This window comes from Scyliorhinus torazame, chromosome 3, assembly GCF_047496885.1.
Source record: "Scyliorhinus torazame isolate Kashiwa2021f chromosome 3, sScyTor2.1, whole genome shotgun sequence".
Taxonomy (NCBI): Eukaryota; Metazoa; Chordata; class Chondrichthyes; order Carcharhiniformes; family Scyliorhinidae; genus Scyliorhinus; species Scyliorhinus torazame.
This window is the reverse complement of record NC_092709.1, coordinates 303,491,803-303,507,122: the sequence shown is the minus strand read 5'-3', so window position 1 is coordinate 303,507,122 and position 15,320 is coordinate 303,491,803. Positions and strand designations below refer to the sequence as shown.

Below are 15,320 nucleotides of genomic sequence, written 5' to 3'. Positions count from 1 at the left end.
AAAGGCCTCCGAGTGGCACCTACACCACCTCTGCCACTCTTCTCCCTGGCAGAAGATTTAATGATTTAACTGTGTAGGCCTCACACCTGTAACACCATCAATCTTTGAGGCTGTTCTGCCTCTTTAAACACACAGTTGTTTCTCCTGGAGCTGTACTCCAGTCCTGGTACACCATTGCCAGTGTACTGTGACCAAGCATTGGTAAGCTCCTTACACCAATGGGAGTCTTCATCTGTAAATATTCCTGACCCAGCAAACTGGTGTAGGGTTGCCCCAGTGTTGGAGAGGTGGATGGAAGTCTTTTCCTTGCCAGAACACCGCTGCCAAAAGAATATCTCGGTCCATGCTTACAAATGACTGCTGTAACTACAACTTACATTGGATGCTTTTGTTTAATTTCTTTGAGGGCATTCCTTCCTGCCCAGGTGCTCCTTGTGCCTGAGGGAGCAGGGTGCCCTCGCTCCTCGTGTACCATCTCAAAGGCCTCACCGTACAAAATGCAATTCATTAGCAGCAGAGCTGTTAACATTGGCCAACTGTCAAAAGTGAGCTTTGATGGAGGCAATGAGACAGATTGAAACCCATTCCACCAGATTCACAAACCACAACAGCAACCCAGCACAGGTGGGTTTGAGCTGAAACCTCTGGTCACGAGACAGTCCATTTATCCAACAGAGACAGGGGTGAGGGCTAGTCAGCAATTCAACAGTGAAATTAAATGAAATGAAATGAAAATCGCTTATTGTCACAAGTAGGCTTCAAACGAAGTTACTGTGAAAAGCCCCTAGTCGTCATATTCCGGCGCCTGTTCAGGGAGGCTGGTACGGGAATTGAACCGTGCTGCTGGCGTGCCTTGGTCTGCTTTAAAAGCCAGCTATTTTGCCCAGTGTGCTAAACCAAATGCAATGATGCTGGTTATAGGTGTTGCATCATTTTATTGTATCTAAAAAGCTCTTAAATATGGATGTTCATAACTCAAACGTACGTGTGCGGTCTGAAAGGTCCAAGATGTCATTATTGGCGCAGGGGAGTTCACGAATGATCTGTCCGTCGTCCTCACTCTTGGCGAGCCAGCGGTCACAGGGGAATCGGAAGGTTTCCTCCATGGCTTCATCCTTTACTTCAATGTAATCTAAGTGCCAGCCAGCTCCCGGTCCTGTAGGGCAGATAATATTTGGATTTTTAATAGATAAAGCAGCACTGGCTGATTAGCATTTTCTCGCCTTGTCATTTTCATCCTTGCTGTATGTATCTGGAGAAGCTCAGATCTCAGTGAGGAAGACTCTGGGAATATAAAACTGGGAAATGGAGAACCTTTCTTCTATCCTCTGGTTCTCTCCACAGGTCAAGGGTATGGGAGAGGTTGTGGGAGGGAATTGGATCCATTGAGCTCTAAAGTAGGTCTGATTTAAGGAAACATGGGAGACTATAATTATATATTGGAACGGTTGTTCTTTATTATGAAGCAAATATTATACATACTGGGCTGATAGCAGTCTATATCTGACACAATTCCATTGTTGCAAAAGCAAAATGTGTCTGGTGAGAAACACTCTTTATCATGTGAAGTATGTTCTTCATCTGGGGCAGCACGGTATGCACAGTGGTTGGCACAGTTGCTTCATAGCTCCAGGGTCTCAGGTTCGATTCCCGGCTTGGGCTATTGTCTGTGTGGAGTCTGCATGCTCTCCCCGTGTGTGCATGGGTTTCCTCCGGGTGCTCCGGTTTCCTCCCACAGCCCAAAGATGTGCAGGTTAGATGGATTGGCCATGACAAATTGCCCTTAGTGTCCACAAAAAAGTTAGGTTAGATGGGGTTACTGGGTTACGGGGATAGGGTGGAGGCGTGGGGTTAAGTAGGCTGCTCTTTCCAAGGGCCGGTGCAGACATGATTGGCCGAATGGCCTCCTTCTGCACTGTAAATTCTATGATCTCTGTTGAGAGGAATGAAGGGATTCAATGACAGGAATCAGGGGAAAGCAGAGGTGAGTCATCCCACGGTTCTCCATGGTCAAGAACAGTAGCAGTGACTTGGTTTGGGGGTGACGGAGGGCACGGGCTTATTAAGTGTGTAAATCCAAAGGGAGGCCACCACGATAAAGGAGGAATTTGAGTAATGCTGCAGAGTGGACCTGGCTATAGCATCAGAAGATACAATGAAGCACCTTGAAGTTCCCTCAGTAATTTTACTCAATGAAGGGGACTAGGAGATGGAGGTTGAGGTAGTAGAGAGGGAGGAGGTGGCCCCTCAGGAAAGTTATCACTGCTCCCTCACTGGCACCTCCCTCATGGCATCCACTTGAAACAGTGGTAACATGAGTGGGAAAATAGCCCCAGTGTGCACAGGATTACAGCTAGAAATTCAAATACATTGCCGAGAGCTACCAATAAGCGCACAGCTCTGATGCCACTGAATGTTTCTCTTACTAAGGGATTGTTAAACCCCAAAAACAAAGAGATTCAAGTCACGTTCAATGGAGGACAATGGCTTCATCACCCTGTGACATGGATAGGCATTATGGGATGTGGATGTTCAGCTCCAACCAAGGCCAATGGTTGGATATTCACTTTCCCAATGTTGGGAGAAGTGGACCTAAGTAGAGCTCAAGTCCTTCCTCATAATAACAGTATGGACATCAATTAAACTCCCTACCTGTCATGTGGGGAATAAGAAATTAGAAAACTCAAGGACAAATAAACGCCAAAGAATCCACTGGTAGCTTAGCTCGCACTTTAGAGAAACCACTACATTTTGAAGACCACTAATTCTCTTACTATCAAAATTCTTTCAGGCAAAATATCATCCTTTGAGTAAAGACGTTCTTTTCAATATCTCTCTTGGGTTGACTTTTCACTGATCTAAATTTATTGAGGTAAATTTTCAACGATTTATGCCACAACCTGGGGCGAAATTCTCCCTCAACGGCGCGATGTCCGCCGACTGGCGCCAAAAACGGCGCCAATCAGATGGGCATCGCGCCGGCCCAAAGGTGCGGAATGCTCCGCATCTTTGGGGGCCGAGCCCCAACATTGAGGGGCTAGGCCGACGCCGGAGGGATTTCCGCCCCGCCAGCTGGCGGAAATGGCGTTTGTTGCCCCGCCAGCTGGCGCGGAAATGCGGCGCATGCGCAGGAGCGTCAGCGGCCGCCGACAGTTTCCCGCGCATGCGCAGTGGGGAGAGTCACTTCCGCCTCCGCCATGGTGGAGACCGTGGCGGAGGCGGAAGGGAAAGAGTGCCCCCACGGCACAGGCCCGCCCGCGGATCGGTGGGCCCCGATCGCGGGCCAGGCCACCGTGGGGGCACCCCCCGGGGTCAGATCACCCCGCGCCCCCCCCACGACCCCGGAGCCCGCCCACGCCGCCTGGTCCCGCCGGTAAATACCAGCTTTGATTTACGCCGGCGGGACAGGCAATTTCTGGGCGGGACTTTGGCCCATCCGGGCCGGAGAATTGAGCGGGGGTTCCCGCCAACCGGCGCGGCCCGATTCCCGCCCCCGCCCAATCTCCGGTACCGGAGACTTCGGCGGGGGCAGGGGCGGGATTCACGGCGGCCAACGGCCATTCTCCGACCCGGCGGGGGTTCGGAGAATGACGACCCTGGTCTTTTACACAGTAGAACAATTATCAGAAATTTGCATATTCACAGCCTCCTATTTTCCCATCCAAGAGTCAGGGTAAATGCTTCATGATTTTACAATAAATTGCCAGATTCATGCCAGGCCATTATGTCAGCACAGGGTCTCGGAAAGTCTCACCCATATTTTGTTCCTACTTTCCTGACATAGAGAGTAACAAGAAAGCCAAAATAGTGAAGAAACAAAGGAGAGAAATCAATGAGAAAATTTTTCATCGCATTCACAGCATTAACGTACCCTTGTTGTCATGCCATACCCGGACTTTAGCCAGATTTCCTAGGCTCAACATGTCTGCGAACTTGAAAATGTCTGTGGATTTCCGTTCAAACTTGTTGGAATTGTTAGAGTGCTTCAGTGCCAGGGTGCCGGTGTCACCATGCTCTCCGAAGATGATGAGGGATACATTGGCATCAGTTCCAGCCCCTGGGTTCACCAAATAGAAACGTAGTATAAATACTCTCTGTGCCTGTCAACTGAGTACTTACAGGTTCAATTCCAGTACACCTGAGGTTATTCATGAAGGTCCCGCCTTCTCAACCTTGCCCCTCACCTGAGGTGTGGCGATTCTCAGGTTAAATCACCACCAGTCAGCTCTCCCCTTCAAAAGGGAAAGCAGTCTATAGTCATCTGGGACTATGGTGGCTTTACATACAGGACTGTCCTTTGCTGTGGGATGAAGACTGCATGGCACAGATATAAAGCAAATGGTAAAAGAAGCAAAAGCGACAGGAGAAAAAACTCTCCCGCAGTGAGTGGTTAGGGTTTGAAATTCACTGCCTAAGAGTGCGGTGGTGGCCGGTTCAAATGAGGCGCTCAAAAAGGAATTGGACTGTTATCTGCAAAGGAAGAATGTGCAGGGCTAAGGAGAGCAGGGCCAGGAATGGCACTGAGTGAATTGCTCATTCGGAGAGCTGATGCAAATTTAATGGCATGGTCTCCTCTGCCGTGACAATTCTGTGGTTCTGTAACTTTCAAATATGAGATATGAAATTATGAAATTACCTTTAAGTTGGCGTACAAACATGATGATGTATTTATGGTTGTTTCATCACATGTTTGTAAAGCAACAAAAACAATAAGAATCCACCTTTACATAAGGTTATTCAGCACATAGAATATCAGTCCCATCAGTCCAATTATGTGAAACTCACTTGATAAGAATGAAATTTAGGAAACAGAATTTCCCTGGAAATAGTGGCACAGCATTGTTAAAAGCTGCTGTAAGCGGCACCATGGAGGAGAGTTAATGCAGATCCATGTCACAATCTGACAGATTACTCAAGTCAGCGATCTTGTGTGGGAACGTCCTGAGCAGCAACAGAAAAGGGGTTGGGGGGGGGGCGATGATTTTTAAAGGTCAAAACAAAATGGGTACATGATTACTTAATACATGCATGTGTTCTGCATTTGCTTAAGGACCCAGATACCATTCTCAACAGCTCTAGCATTCTGTTCATCAGCTCCATAAAAGGCAAACAATCCACAAGTTAAAAAAATTGGGAAGGCACCAGTTCCAGAGTTATTTAATGGAATTATCAGCTTCTCAGGTAAATCATTGGCTTCTTCAAATTCCACACCAGGGCCACAGAAAGCAGGTTTCTTTGTGTGTACAGTGTAAAAATATAAACTTTAATTAAAATATATTTTTTAAAATCCACATTGGCAAGCTGAAGTGAATACAATGTAGAGTTTTTCTCTAACACTGCCCCCTTCCCCCCCACTTACTTAATTTTTCACCATTCGTGTGGTGCGTTGGCCTTTTCATTTTGCTGTGTTCTTTGTTGGAGGTGACATGAAACTTTCCAAAATATTACCCAGCTGAGTCTAACCCGGGAACTTTGATTGGCGGGTCATTGTGGCTGGTGGGGTGGTGTGCGTCAGCAGAAGTGGGCAAGTGTTCAGAGACCTGCAGCTGCACAGCAAGGAGCCAGAAGGATAATAATAATAATCACTTATTGTCACAAGTAGGCTTCAATGAAGTTACTGTGAAAAGCCCCTAGTCGCCACATTCCGGCGCCTGTTCGGGGAGGCCGGTGCGGGAATTGAACCCGCGCTGCTGGCCTTGTTCTGCCTTACAAGCCAGCTGTTTATCCCACTGTGCTAAACCAGCCCCTAAGGATGGAGCCTTTTGGTGGCGATACCCCACTAAAGTGTACCAAGTAATTTATACTTACAGTGCAGCTGGGAGCAGTGTGACAGGAAAGCTCTATATTTTATTGACTTCAGTTTTACAGCTTGCCACTGTGGGATTTGAACTCACAATCTCTTGAGTTGAAAGTTTACATGTCTTATGCAGATACCCAGGAGTTGCAGGCATTTAATGGTTTCTTACACCTTATGACAAAACTGAGCTAACTGGTGACCACCAAATGTTTAATGCCGAAATGCAACAGACTCTTACCAACCTGAAATGTCACTGGTCTTTACAGTGATGATGTAGGTTGTTTTCTCCACCATCTCTTCATCGTCGATCACCGCAGCCAGCTCACAGATGGTTGACCTCTTGGTACCCCGTGTTTTTGAGAGCCAGTCATTATAGGTAAATGTGGTGACTTCCTTGGTGGACTGATTCAGCATGATAACCTAAAAGGTGAAAAAGAAACATGCATCTGGACTGAAATAAAATCAGTGCAGGCATTCCTTCCAAGTTCATTGAGGACATTATCATTATTTAACCACAAACCCTCTTTTCACCACTTACAGATCCTACAATCCAATTTCCACTGTTCCACTGCTTTAAGAAAGGTCAGCAATGCACTTATGCCCTCAGGAAAATGGACACTCTGCCTCGCCGGAATTCTCTGCTGTCTTTTACAGCTGGGGTTGACTTCGGCGGGACGGGAGGGGCACACCAATGAAAAGGTCCAGAAAGTCCCGCCCTTAATGTTCTTTCTTTGTTTACACCTGTGTCAACACAATCACTATATCTCCTCAAATGTGCCTAAGAAATCACTTCCAATATGTGGTGGGATTCCATTGCTGGCCCCTACAAGTTAATCATTTAAATACAATGCCCATTCGGCCCCCTTGGCAGAATTGTGTTAGCCAAGCCAGGGCGGCTATGAAGGGGCATTTATGAAATTTCCATTCCGGGTTGTCCACCTGATGTGTTTATGCCTCAGAGTGATCTTGCGAGGGACGGGATCATAAATAAGGGCAGAATGGCCATGTCACTGGGATCTTCCTGATGGGGGCTGTACACCCCCCCCCCCCCCCCAATTGGGTCGGGACCTGTATATTGTCCTGACCCGCAAAAATCTCGAAAATTGTGTCACCCTCCACATGATTTCAAACTCCACCCATTCTGCCTCTCCACAGGCATGCATCGCGGACGGGTGGGAGTCATTTGGTTTCTTGCGGCACTGGGTGGCACTCCTCTTGCGACACTAGCCGCGCTGTCGGCTGCTGCCACTGCCTCCCAGGTGGTACTGGATGCCCCGTGGGTGACCCGTCGACCCCTCGCGGAGCTGATCTGTGCGGTGGCATGGCTGCATGCTCTCTGGGGTTTGCTCTGCGGGAATGGTTTAAGAGCTGCCCCCCCCCCTCGTTTGCGGGGTGCTGCTGGCGCGATCCAGGTAAATCAGCTAGTGGGACAGTTACTTCCGACGTGAAGCCCGTGTGGCATCATTACTGGCCCTAATTGCCGTTAGATACCGGGAGTGGTCTCGCCGGGTCGGGCGTCAAGAAGCACCCGGCAATTCCTGCTCAGTACCACACTTAGAAACTTTTCCGTTAGATTGCGCCCTAAGTCTATTCAATTTTTTCCAATCAGAAATCTTACTTGCAATGACTTTCCATGTAACTTTGGATCATATTGGACGTTCCACGATTTCTCCTCTGCACCATCCGAGGAGGTCTTTCAATCAGTTCCCACTCCATAGTGTTTTGCCTTGTTTGTCTGCCTTTGAAAACCTCTTTTAAAAAGAACCTGACGGTTTAGGAATAGACTCAGCAGTAAAACCCTTTTTGTTTTATTGGCCTGTGTCGTTGCCCGGGCACACAGAGGGGGAACAGCACCTCTTCACAATGTTCAGGGTGCCTCAGCATTGTACCACACCGTAACTTCAGGACAGAAGCTTTTTCTCTTCAGGAATCATTTTAACCTCTTATTGTGATGCAGTTTGACAAGTACTGATTGTGCTGTGGTAACTTGTCCAAGTCACCATTGTTTATCTATGAGGCTTGACAGTGATTGTCAACTGGCTGCATGCAATCCTTTCCCCATTTGGTTTGTATGGTTGTTCACTTCCTCAGTTTGCAGCACTGCGATCAGAGTGAGCTGAGATTTGCCAGCCTAATCCAATATGCTGGAATTGCAGTACCCAAACTGCTATGGCTGCAATTAAAGGGGATCAAACCTGGAATTTCCTGATCTATAATGAAGCCTTAAAGTGTTTTGCAAAAGTTACGGTAAGCAGTAAAGGTTATACATTAAACATTACCCACCCATCTGCACTTGCTACACTTTGCCGTGCTGAGCACAGCATCACCAGACATTGACTCATATTGCACTCAGCAAATCCAACTTTCACATCTGCAAATCTCAGAAATCAAATCTGTTGTCACCAACCCATTCTCAGAAATGTCCCTTGACCCAATCCTTCCTCCAGAGTTATCTGATCACCCCCATTGAGGACCTCAAATGCCATTGTCTCCTGCCAGCTCCATGAATTCTATCCCAAAATTCCGTGTTCAAATCCATTCAGTCCATCGAGCTCATAGCACCACCCTGGTCAGAGTCAATGTAAGTCATCAACTGTGATTGTGGCCGTGGTACAACTCAAGGCATGGGAGCACAAGTACAGGAGTAGGCCAATCAGCCCTGTTTTCCTATTCAATTAGGATATGGGATTTTCACTGTCCCCGCCCCCCACCCCGCTCCACCTGCAGTGTGTTTTGGAGCAGTGGAGGCGGCCTGCCATTGGCCAAAAGTGGAATCTTCTGGTCCCGCCCCTGTTAACAAGGTTTCCCATTGTTCACCCCCTCCACCGCTGGGAACAGCCGGAAAATCCCGCCCATTATTTTAACTCCATCCACCTGCCTTAGTAACCCTTAATACCTTTGCTTAACAAAAATCTGGCAATCTGTTTTGAAAATTTAAATTGACCTCAATAACTGGAGTTCTGGATCTTCACTGCCCTTTGGGTGAATAGGGTCTTCCTGATGTCACCCCTGAATGGCCTCGCTCCTATTTAAAAATTATGCTCATTTGTTCTGAACTTTCCTACCAGAGGCCATAGTGGACAGGATTCTTGTCCGTGTTTTTATTGGTGGTGCACCGTTCGCTGGCGGCGGGATTCTCTCCGACCACCATTTGAAAATGGGATTTCCTATTAAAGACAACCCATACTGCGGGAAACCCGCAGGTGGGGGTGCGCTGCCAGCGGGAAATCCCAACGGCCGGAAAATCCAGCCCAGTAGCTCACTATATCCCCACAACAATGTGGTTGACTCTTAACCTTAGGGATGGGCAATAAATGCTGGCCCAGCCAGCGACACCCACATCCCATGGACGAAAAAGAAAAAAAAACTCCCACCGTGATCCCACTTTCCTTTCCTACTGCCATCTCTTCAGTTCTGGTGTGACCTCAGCATTACCTTATCCAGGAACCAGTCGGGACGATATCCTTTGATGTCAGTGCGTATCCTTATTTTTCGGAGGGGGGCAATATCCGCAATCACCATGTTGAAGGTGTCCTCTTGGCCTCTTTCAAATCTGGAAGTAAATGCAACATGGATTACGAGAAGAAGCAGCAAAAATAAGAGCAAGAATGAATAACCACACTGACAGGAGCTATGGAAGTTGGCTAGAAGATAATCTTTCACCTGGATGCGTGTCTCCTGAGATTTGGGGCTGAATACGCCTCACTAAAATCCAGTGGGATACTGGTAGAAATGACGGGAAAATGGAGGTGTCCTGATGCCTCCCTGCTCTGACCGTGACATTGTTCCTCCCTCTCCTGCTTGGATCGCTGCTGATCACCCCTTTCCCGACTACTATATTTAGATTGTGTGGAAGGGTGAGAGAGGACATAGCTCAGCCTCCTATCCATTTCCTTGCTGTCCCTGTTATCGCCACTCCCTGAAAACACATGGAGAAAGGTGTGGTAGACTGGGGTAGCTGTACAATTGCCAACAATGTGCAGCAAAAAGGTGGAGGGGGCTGAGCAGAAGTCTGTTCTCCCTCAATCACCCGTCTCTTCCTACTGCTGTGGCCTATCGGGCGTAGACCTGCCATCTTTAGGGCTCTTCTGCCCTTCCAATTTCCACTGTCGTCTTTTGTGCTGCTGCGGTCGTGTCCGACTCGCTCAACCTCAGTTGCGGCCGTGTTGGGAGTTCACCATACACCGGTCATGAATTCGAAAAGAAAAACGGCTAAGGGTCGTGATGTGATGGTCGTGGGGAGGCGGGAACAATCCTCCACAAGAAAAGCCAGTGAAGACATGTATCTACACCAAACTTACCTTAACACATAATAAAATCATAGAAATATAGACACAGAAACATGCCATTGTAATCCATTGTACCAGGGACATCCATCCTGACACATTTTAGGAACACAGGTGTAGGAGTTGACCATTTGGTCTGTCTAACCTGTTCTGCCATTCAAACAGATCATGGCTGGTCATTCACCTCTTAAGCCATTTTCCCACACTATCTCCATATTCTTTGATGTCATTAGGATCTCAAAACCTATCAATTTCTGTCTTGAACATTCTCACTGATTGAATTCCACAGGCCTCTAAATGATTAATTTCAAAGATTCACCATCCTCTGCGTGAAGAAATTTGTCCTCATCTCAGTCTTAAATGGCCTGCCCCTTATTCTCAGGCTGTATCCCCAGTTCTTGACTCACCCAGCCAGGGGAACATCTCAGGCCACCTCAGGGAGGAAACTTTGTTTGAGGGGGTGAGGGGGAGCTTAGAGCGAGAGAGAGAAAGAATGCGGGTTTGAACAGTTACAGCAGAAGGCTGTGGAGGTTACCCAGAGAGGTCATGAAGGAAACTGCTCCAGCTTGCAGACTTTTGAAAATGGTTCTAAAAGAACTTGGGCTGGATTCTCCGCCCCACCGACGTCGAAATCGCATTCGGCGAAGGGGCGGAGAATCCGTCTTGGCACACAAAATCGGAAGCGGCACCAGTTCTTCAATTCTCCGCCCCCATAAATTGGCGTACTCGTGGAGTACGCTGTGCCATTGCCTCAGGCCATTGCTGAGGTCTGCCCCGCGATGCTCCGTACCCGACCGGCCGAATTCCCGACGGACCTCTCATGGTCCCACCATCTGGAATCCAACAGGCAGCATGGTCGGCGCAGGTTTGGAGGGCCGGAGGGCCTGTTCCTGTGCTGTACTTTCCTTTGTTCTTTGTGTGGTTTAATGGGAACTAATGTGTTATGGTTAAGAAACGGTATGTAATCTGTAAGTGTTAGAACTGAAATAAAAGTTTAAAATTTGTTTTCTTTTCTTTTGTTTTAATAAAGTGTGTTTACAAAATAACCAAGCCATATTTCTTATATTATCATTCCCAGAATGTATTGATCTTTATGCACAGTCTTAAAACTTAAAAACGTTATGCATCTGGTTCAGTATCTTAGCCCGAGTTGGCTGAATGCCCATTCCTGTTTATGCTAAAGAACAGAACTATGCCATTTATGCATAACTATGCAACTAACCTTCCTTTGCTGGACAAATAGGTTATCAGATTCTGTGATGGGATGATGGCTGGTCAAACAAGGTTGTCACAAATGACAGTGGCTCTTGAGTGGATCATCCTGTGTATTCTCACCAATGAGGTAAAGTCTGAATGGGGCAAAGGTAACTCAGGCTGTTGGTGTATCCCTCTGACTCTGCTCCTAGCAGTCTTTTTAATCCCTAAATTGCCTGCTATATATTGGACCCCATTATTGGATCCAAGATCCTAATATCTCCCTATTATGGCACATAATATTCCGGCTTGGGTCACTGACTGTGCGGAGTCTGCACGTCCTCCCCGTGTCTGCGTGGGTTTCCTCCGGGTGCTCCGGTTTCCTCCCACAATCCAAAGATGTGCAGGTTAGGTGAATTGGCCAATGATAAATTGCCCTTAATGTCCAAATTGCCCTTGGTGTTGGGTGAAGGTGTTGAGTTTGGGTAGGGTGCTCTTTCCAAGAGCCGGTGCAGACTCAAAGGGCCGAATGGCCTCCTTCTGCACTGTAAATTCAATGATAATCTATGATTGTCTATGATTAATCTAGGACAAAGGTTCGGCACAACATCGTGGGCCGAAGGGCCTGTTCTGTGCTGTATTTTCTATGTTCTATGTTCTATGTTATTACATACAGATTTTACCAAAAACAGGTACATCTTGTACTAGGCACACACTTACACCTACACCCTTTGCAGAGGTTTCAAGTTTATCTTGGTATGACCCCCGCCCCCATCTCTATCTGGTACTAAGACTTGCTGCCTGACTCCAAGCCTTTGTCATCGCTCATGGCGTCAGCTCGTGCAGCCCTTGCAGCTAGAGTTTCTGCTGACCTGCCTTTAAATTTTACAAAGCCAACTGCAGTTCGAGTGTGCTCGACGCTGACTTTTGCAACAAAGAAATATGCTGACTTCATGACAAATAAATCTGTAATCTTTTTCAATTATTTTCTTATTAATTCTTAAACCTCACTATTAAAACCTCAATCATCAGTATTTATTTCACCCTAACCCTGCTTACACAGTTTGACACGTAAATATTCTTGTCATAGTGTCCTACAATGCAGAAGGAGGCCATTTGGCCCATCGAGTCTGCACCGACCCTTTGAAGAGCACTCTACCCATGTCCACTCACCTGCCCTATCTCCACAGCCCCATAACCTAACTGCACATCTTTGGACACGAAGGGCAATTTATCATGGCCAATCGACATAACCTGCACATCTTTGGACTGTGGGAGGAAACCGGAGCACCCGGAGGAAACCAACGCAATCACGGGGAGAATGTGCAGACTCTTACAGAAACAGTGACCCAAGGCTGGAATTGAAGCTTGGTCCCTGGCGCTGTGAGGCAGCAGTGCTAACCCTTGTGCCACCGTGCCATACATGTTGTAGGTTTACCAGGTTGATACCTCATTTTTCAGTGCGCCTGATGTCCTTGCATCCTCTCCTGCACTCTTCATTTAACCAGGGTGGATCCCCTGGCTTGGTGGTAATGGTAGAGTGGGGGATATGGTGGGCCAGGAGGTTTCAGGTTGTGGTTGAATACAATTCTACTGCTGCTGATGGCCCACAGCGCCTCATGGATGCCCAGTCTTGAGTTGCTAGATCTATTCAAAACCTATCCCATTTATCATGATGGCAATGCCACTCAACACGATGGAGGTTATCTTAAATGGGACGACAGGACTTGGTCTCCATAAGGATTGTGCAGTTGTCACTCCTACTGATATAGATGCATTTACCGCAGGTAGGTTGGTGAGGATAAGGTCAAGTGTGTCTTTCCCACTTGTTGGTTCCCTCATCATGCGCCGAAGCTATGTCCTTAAGGACTCGGCCTCCTGTAGTGGTGCTACCATGCCACTCTTGGTGATGGACATTGAAGACCCCCAACCAGAAGACAGTCTGTGCCTTTGCCACCCTCAATGTTTCTGCTGGGTGGTGTTCAACATGGAGGAGTAGGGATTCATCAGCTGAAGTGGGGGGTGCCAGACAATCAGCCAGTTTCCTTGCCCACATTGCACCTAATGCCTTGAGACTTCATGGGGTTGTGAATCAATGTTGAGAACACCCAGGGCAATTTCCCCCCCGACTGTATATCACTGTGCCGCCACCTCTGGTGGCACAGGCAGGACAGGTCCAGGGATGGTGATGGTGGTGTCTGGGACATTATTTGTAAGGATGCTATGTGTAAGGTATGCCTCCATCAGGCTGTTGCCCGAGTAGTCTGTGAGACAGCTCTCCTAATTTTGGTACAAGCCCCAGATGTTCACCAGAAAGTTGACCTCTGGTTGTGTCTGGCTCCCTCTGAACAGTTGGGTCACGATGATGCCACTCCGGAGAGACGCTGGAGGAGCTGGAAATCTCTGTGTTGAACAAAGGCATCCTGCATATTTTTCAGTGAAAATGCTGGCTTGCCAAAGACCGAGGCATTTCTGATGCCTAGTGTCCCATCCGGTTTCTTTCCCTGTTGACTTGCTTTTTTTTAACAAACAATTTTATTGAGGTATTTTTTGGCATTGTAAACCGATTACAGAAATATGCAAACCCTGTTGACTTGTTTTTAACAGTTTTTTACTTTTTATAAATTTAGAGTAACCAATTCATATTTGTTTTCCAATTAAGGGGAAATTTAGCGTGGCCAATCCACCTAGCCTGTACATCTTTTGAGTTGTGGGGGCGAAACCCACGCAAACACGGGGAGAATGTGCAAACTCCACACGGACAGTGACCCAGAGCCGGGATCGAACCTGGGGCCTCAGCGCCGTTGGCAGCAGTGGTAAATGGGTTTATCTGCCTATCAACAATCATTTTTAGACTTTTAATTCCAAATGCCTTTGGTTGAATTGAAATTCCACCATCGTCCATGATGGTATTCAAATCCAGCCGTTAGAGCATTACCCAAAGGTCTCTGGATTACTAACTCAGTGACAATGCCACCACACCATTGTCTCCCACTGTGGTGGACGCTATTAAAAACCTTCTGAAATTCCAAATACACCACATCCACTTCGCCTCCTTCATCTATGCTGCAGGTAACATCCTCAGAAAATCCCAACAGGTGTGTCAAACATTATTTCCCTTACATAAATCAATCTTTACTCTGCCCAATCATGTATATAATTTCTTTATATCACATCCTCCATAATAGATACTGACATTTTCACTACTACTTATATCAAATGGAGACCACCCAACTGATAAGAGAATTGTCCACTTTTATTTGGACCGTTACAAAGGACCATTGCTCCTTAAAGTTTATATCAGGTGGCACAGTTAACTGCTTTTTCTTAGTTTTGTTCCTTTGTATCTTTGCTTCAAAAGTATCCATTGGAAACCAAATATTATTTAAAAAAGCAAAGAAAGTACCAAATAACTAGCAAAAGACTGATTTATTTTTTGTTGTTGCAGCTGGTAAATAAATACACTTAGGACACACACTACCAACATTGGAAAGAAAACCAATGAAATAATTCAAGTAACAGCACTTAGAAAGGAACAGCACCACCTGGAGGTTCTCCTCTAAGCCAAACACCATCCTGATTTGGAAATATATCACCGTTCCTTCACTGTTGGTTCATCAAATTTCTGGAACTCCCTCCCTAACAGCACTGTGGGTGTACCTACACTGTGTGGGGTGTAGCGGTTCAAGAAGGCAGCTCACCACCACCTTATCAAGGGAGATTAAGACTTCCAGTGACAGGGATATGCTGAGCGGCCCAGGAAAGGTGCTCTCCTCCTGGAAGTTGGATTTTGGCACTTGTAGACCAAATATAGGCTACTATATTTGTGGAAATCCCCCGATCCTCCGACAGAGATCAGTAACAGCCTGGATAGGATGGACAGGCCAACAACGAGCACGCGGAGTGGGATGGAGCCGGTTGCACCTGAGCAGGCCGGGTTGCTAAGGCACACACCGGACTACCCACCGACAAGCTAGTGCATGGACCTCCTAACACAGGAGCTCCTAAAGCACAGAGCATCAAACCAGAGATGATGCAACAGT

At 47.1% G+C, this 15,320-nt stretch overlaps 1 protein-coding gene across 1 annotated transcript in view; it reads right to left on the bottom strand.

Annotated features, from left to right (window-relative positions):
- loxhd1a (lipoxygenase homology PLAT domains 1a) overlaps window positions 1–15,320 on the bottom strand; it is a 332,608-nt gene that overhangs the window by 19,759 nt on the left and 297,529 nt on the right. The window contains exons 41-44 of the mRNA XM_072497474.1: window positions 9,233–9,350; window positions 6,040–6,217; window positions 3,872–4,057; window positions 986–1,156 (exon numbers count right to left, since the gene is read on the bottom strand). Coding sequence (XP_072353575.1) covers window positions 986–1,156; window positions 3,872–4,057; window positions 6,040–6,217; window positions 9,233–9,350 — 653 coding nt within the window. The remainder of the gene's footprint in view (window positions 1–985; window positions 1,157–3,871; window positions 4,058–6,039; window positions 6,218–9,232; window positions 9,351–15,320) is intronic.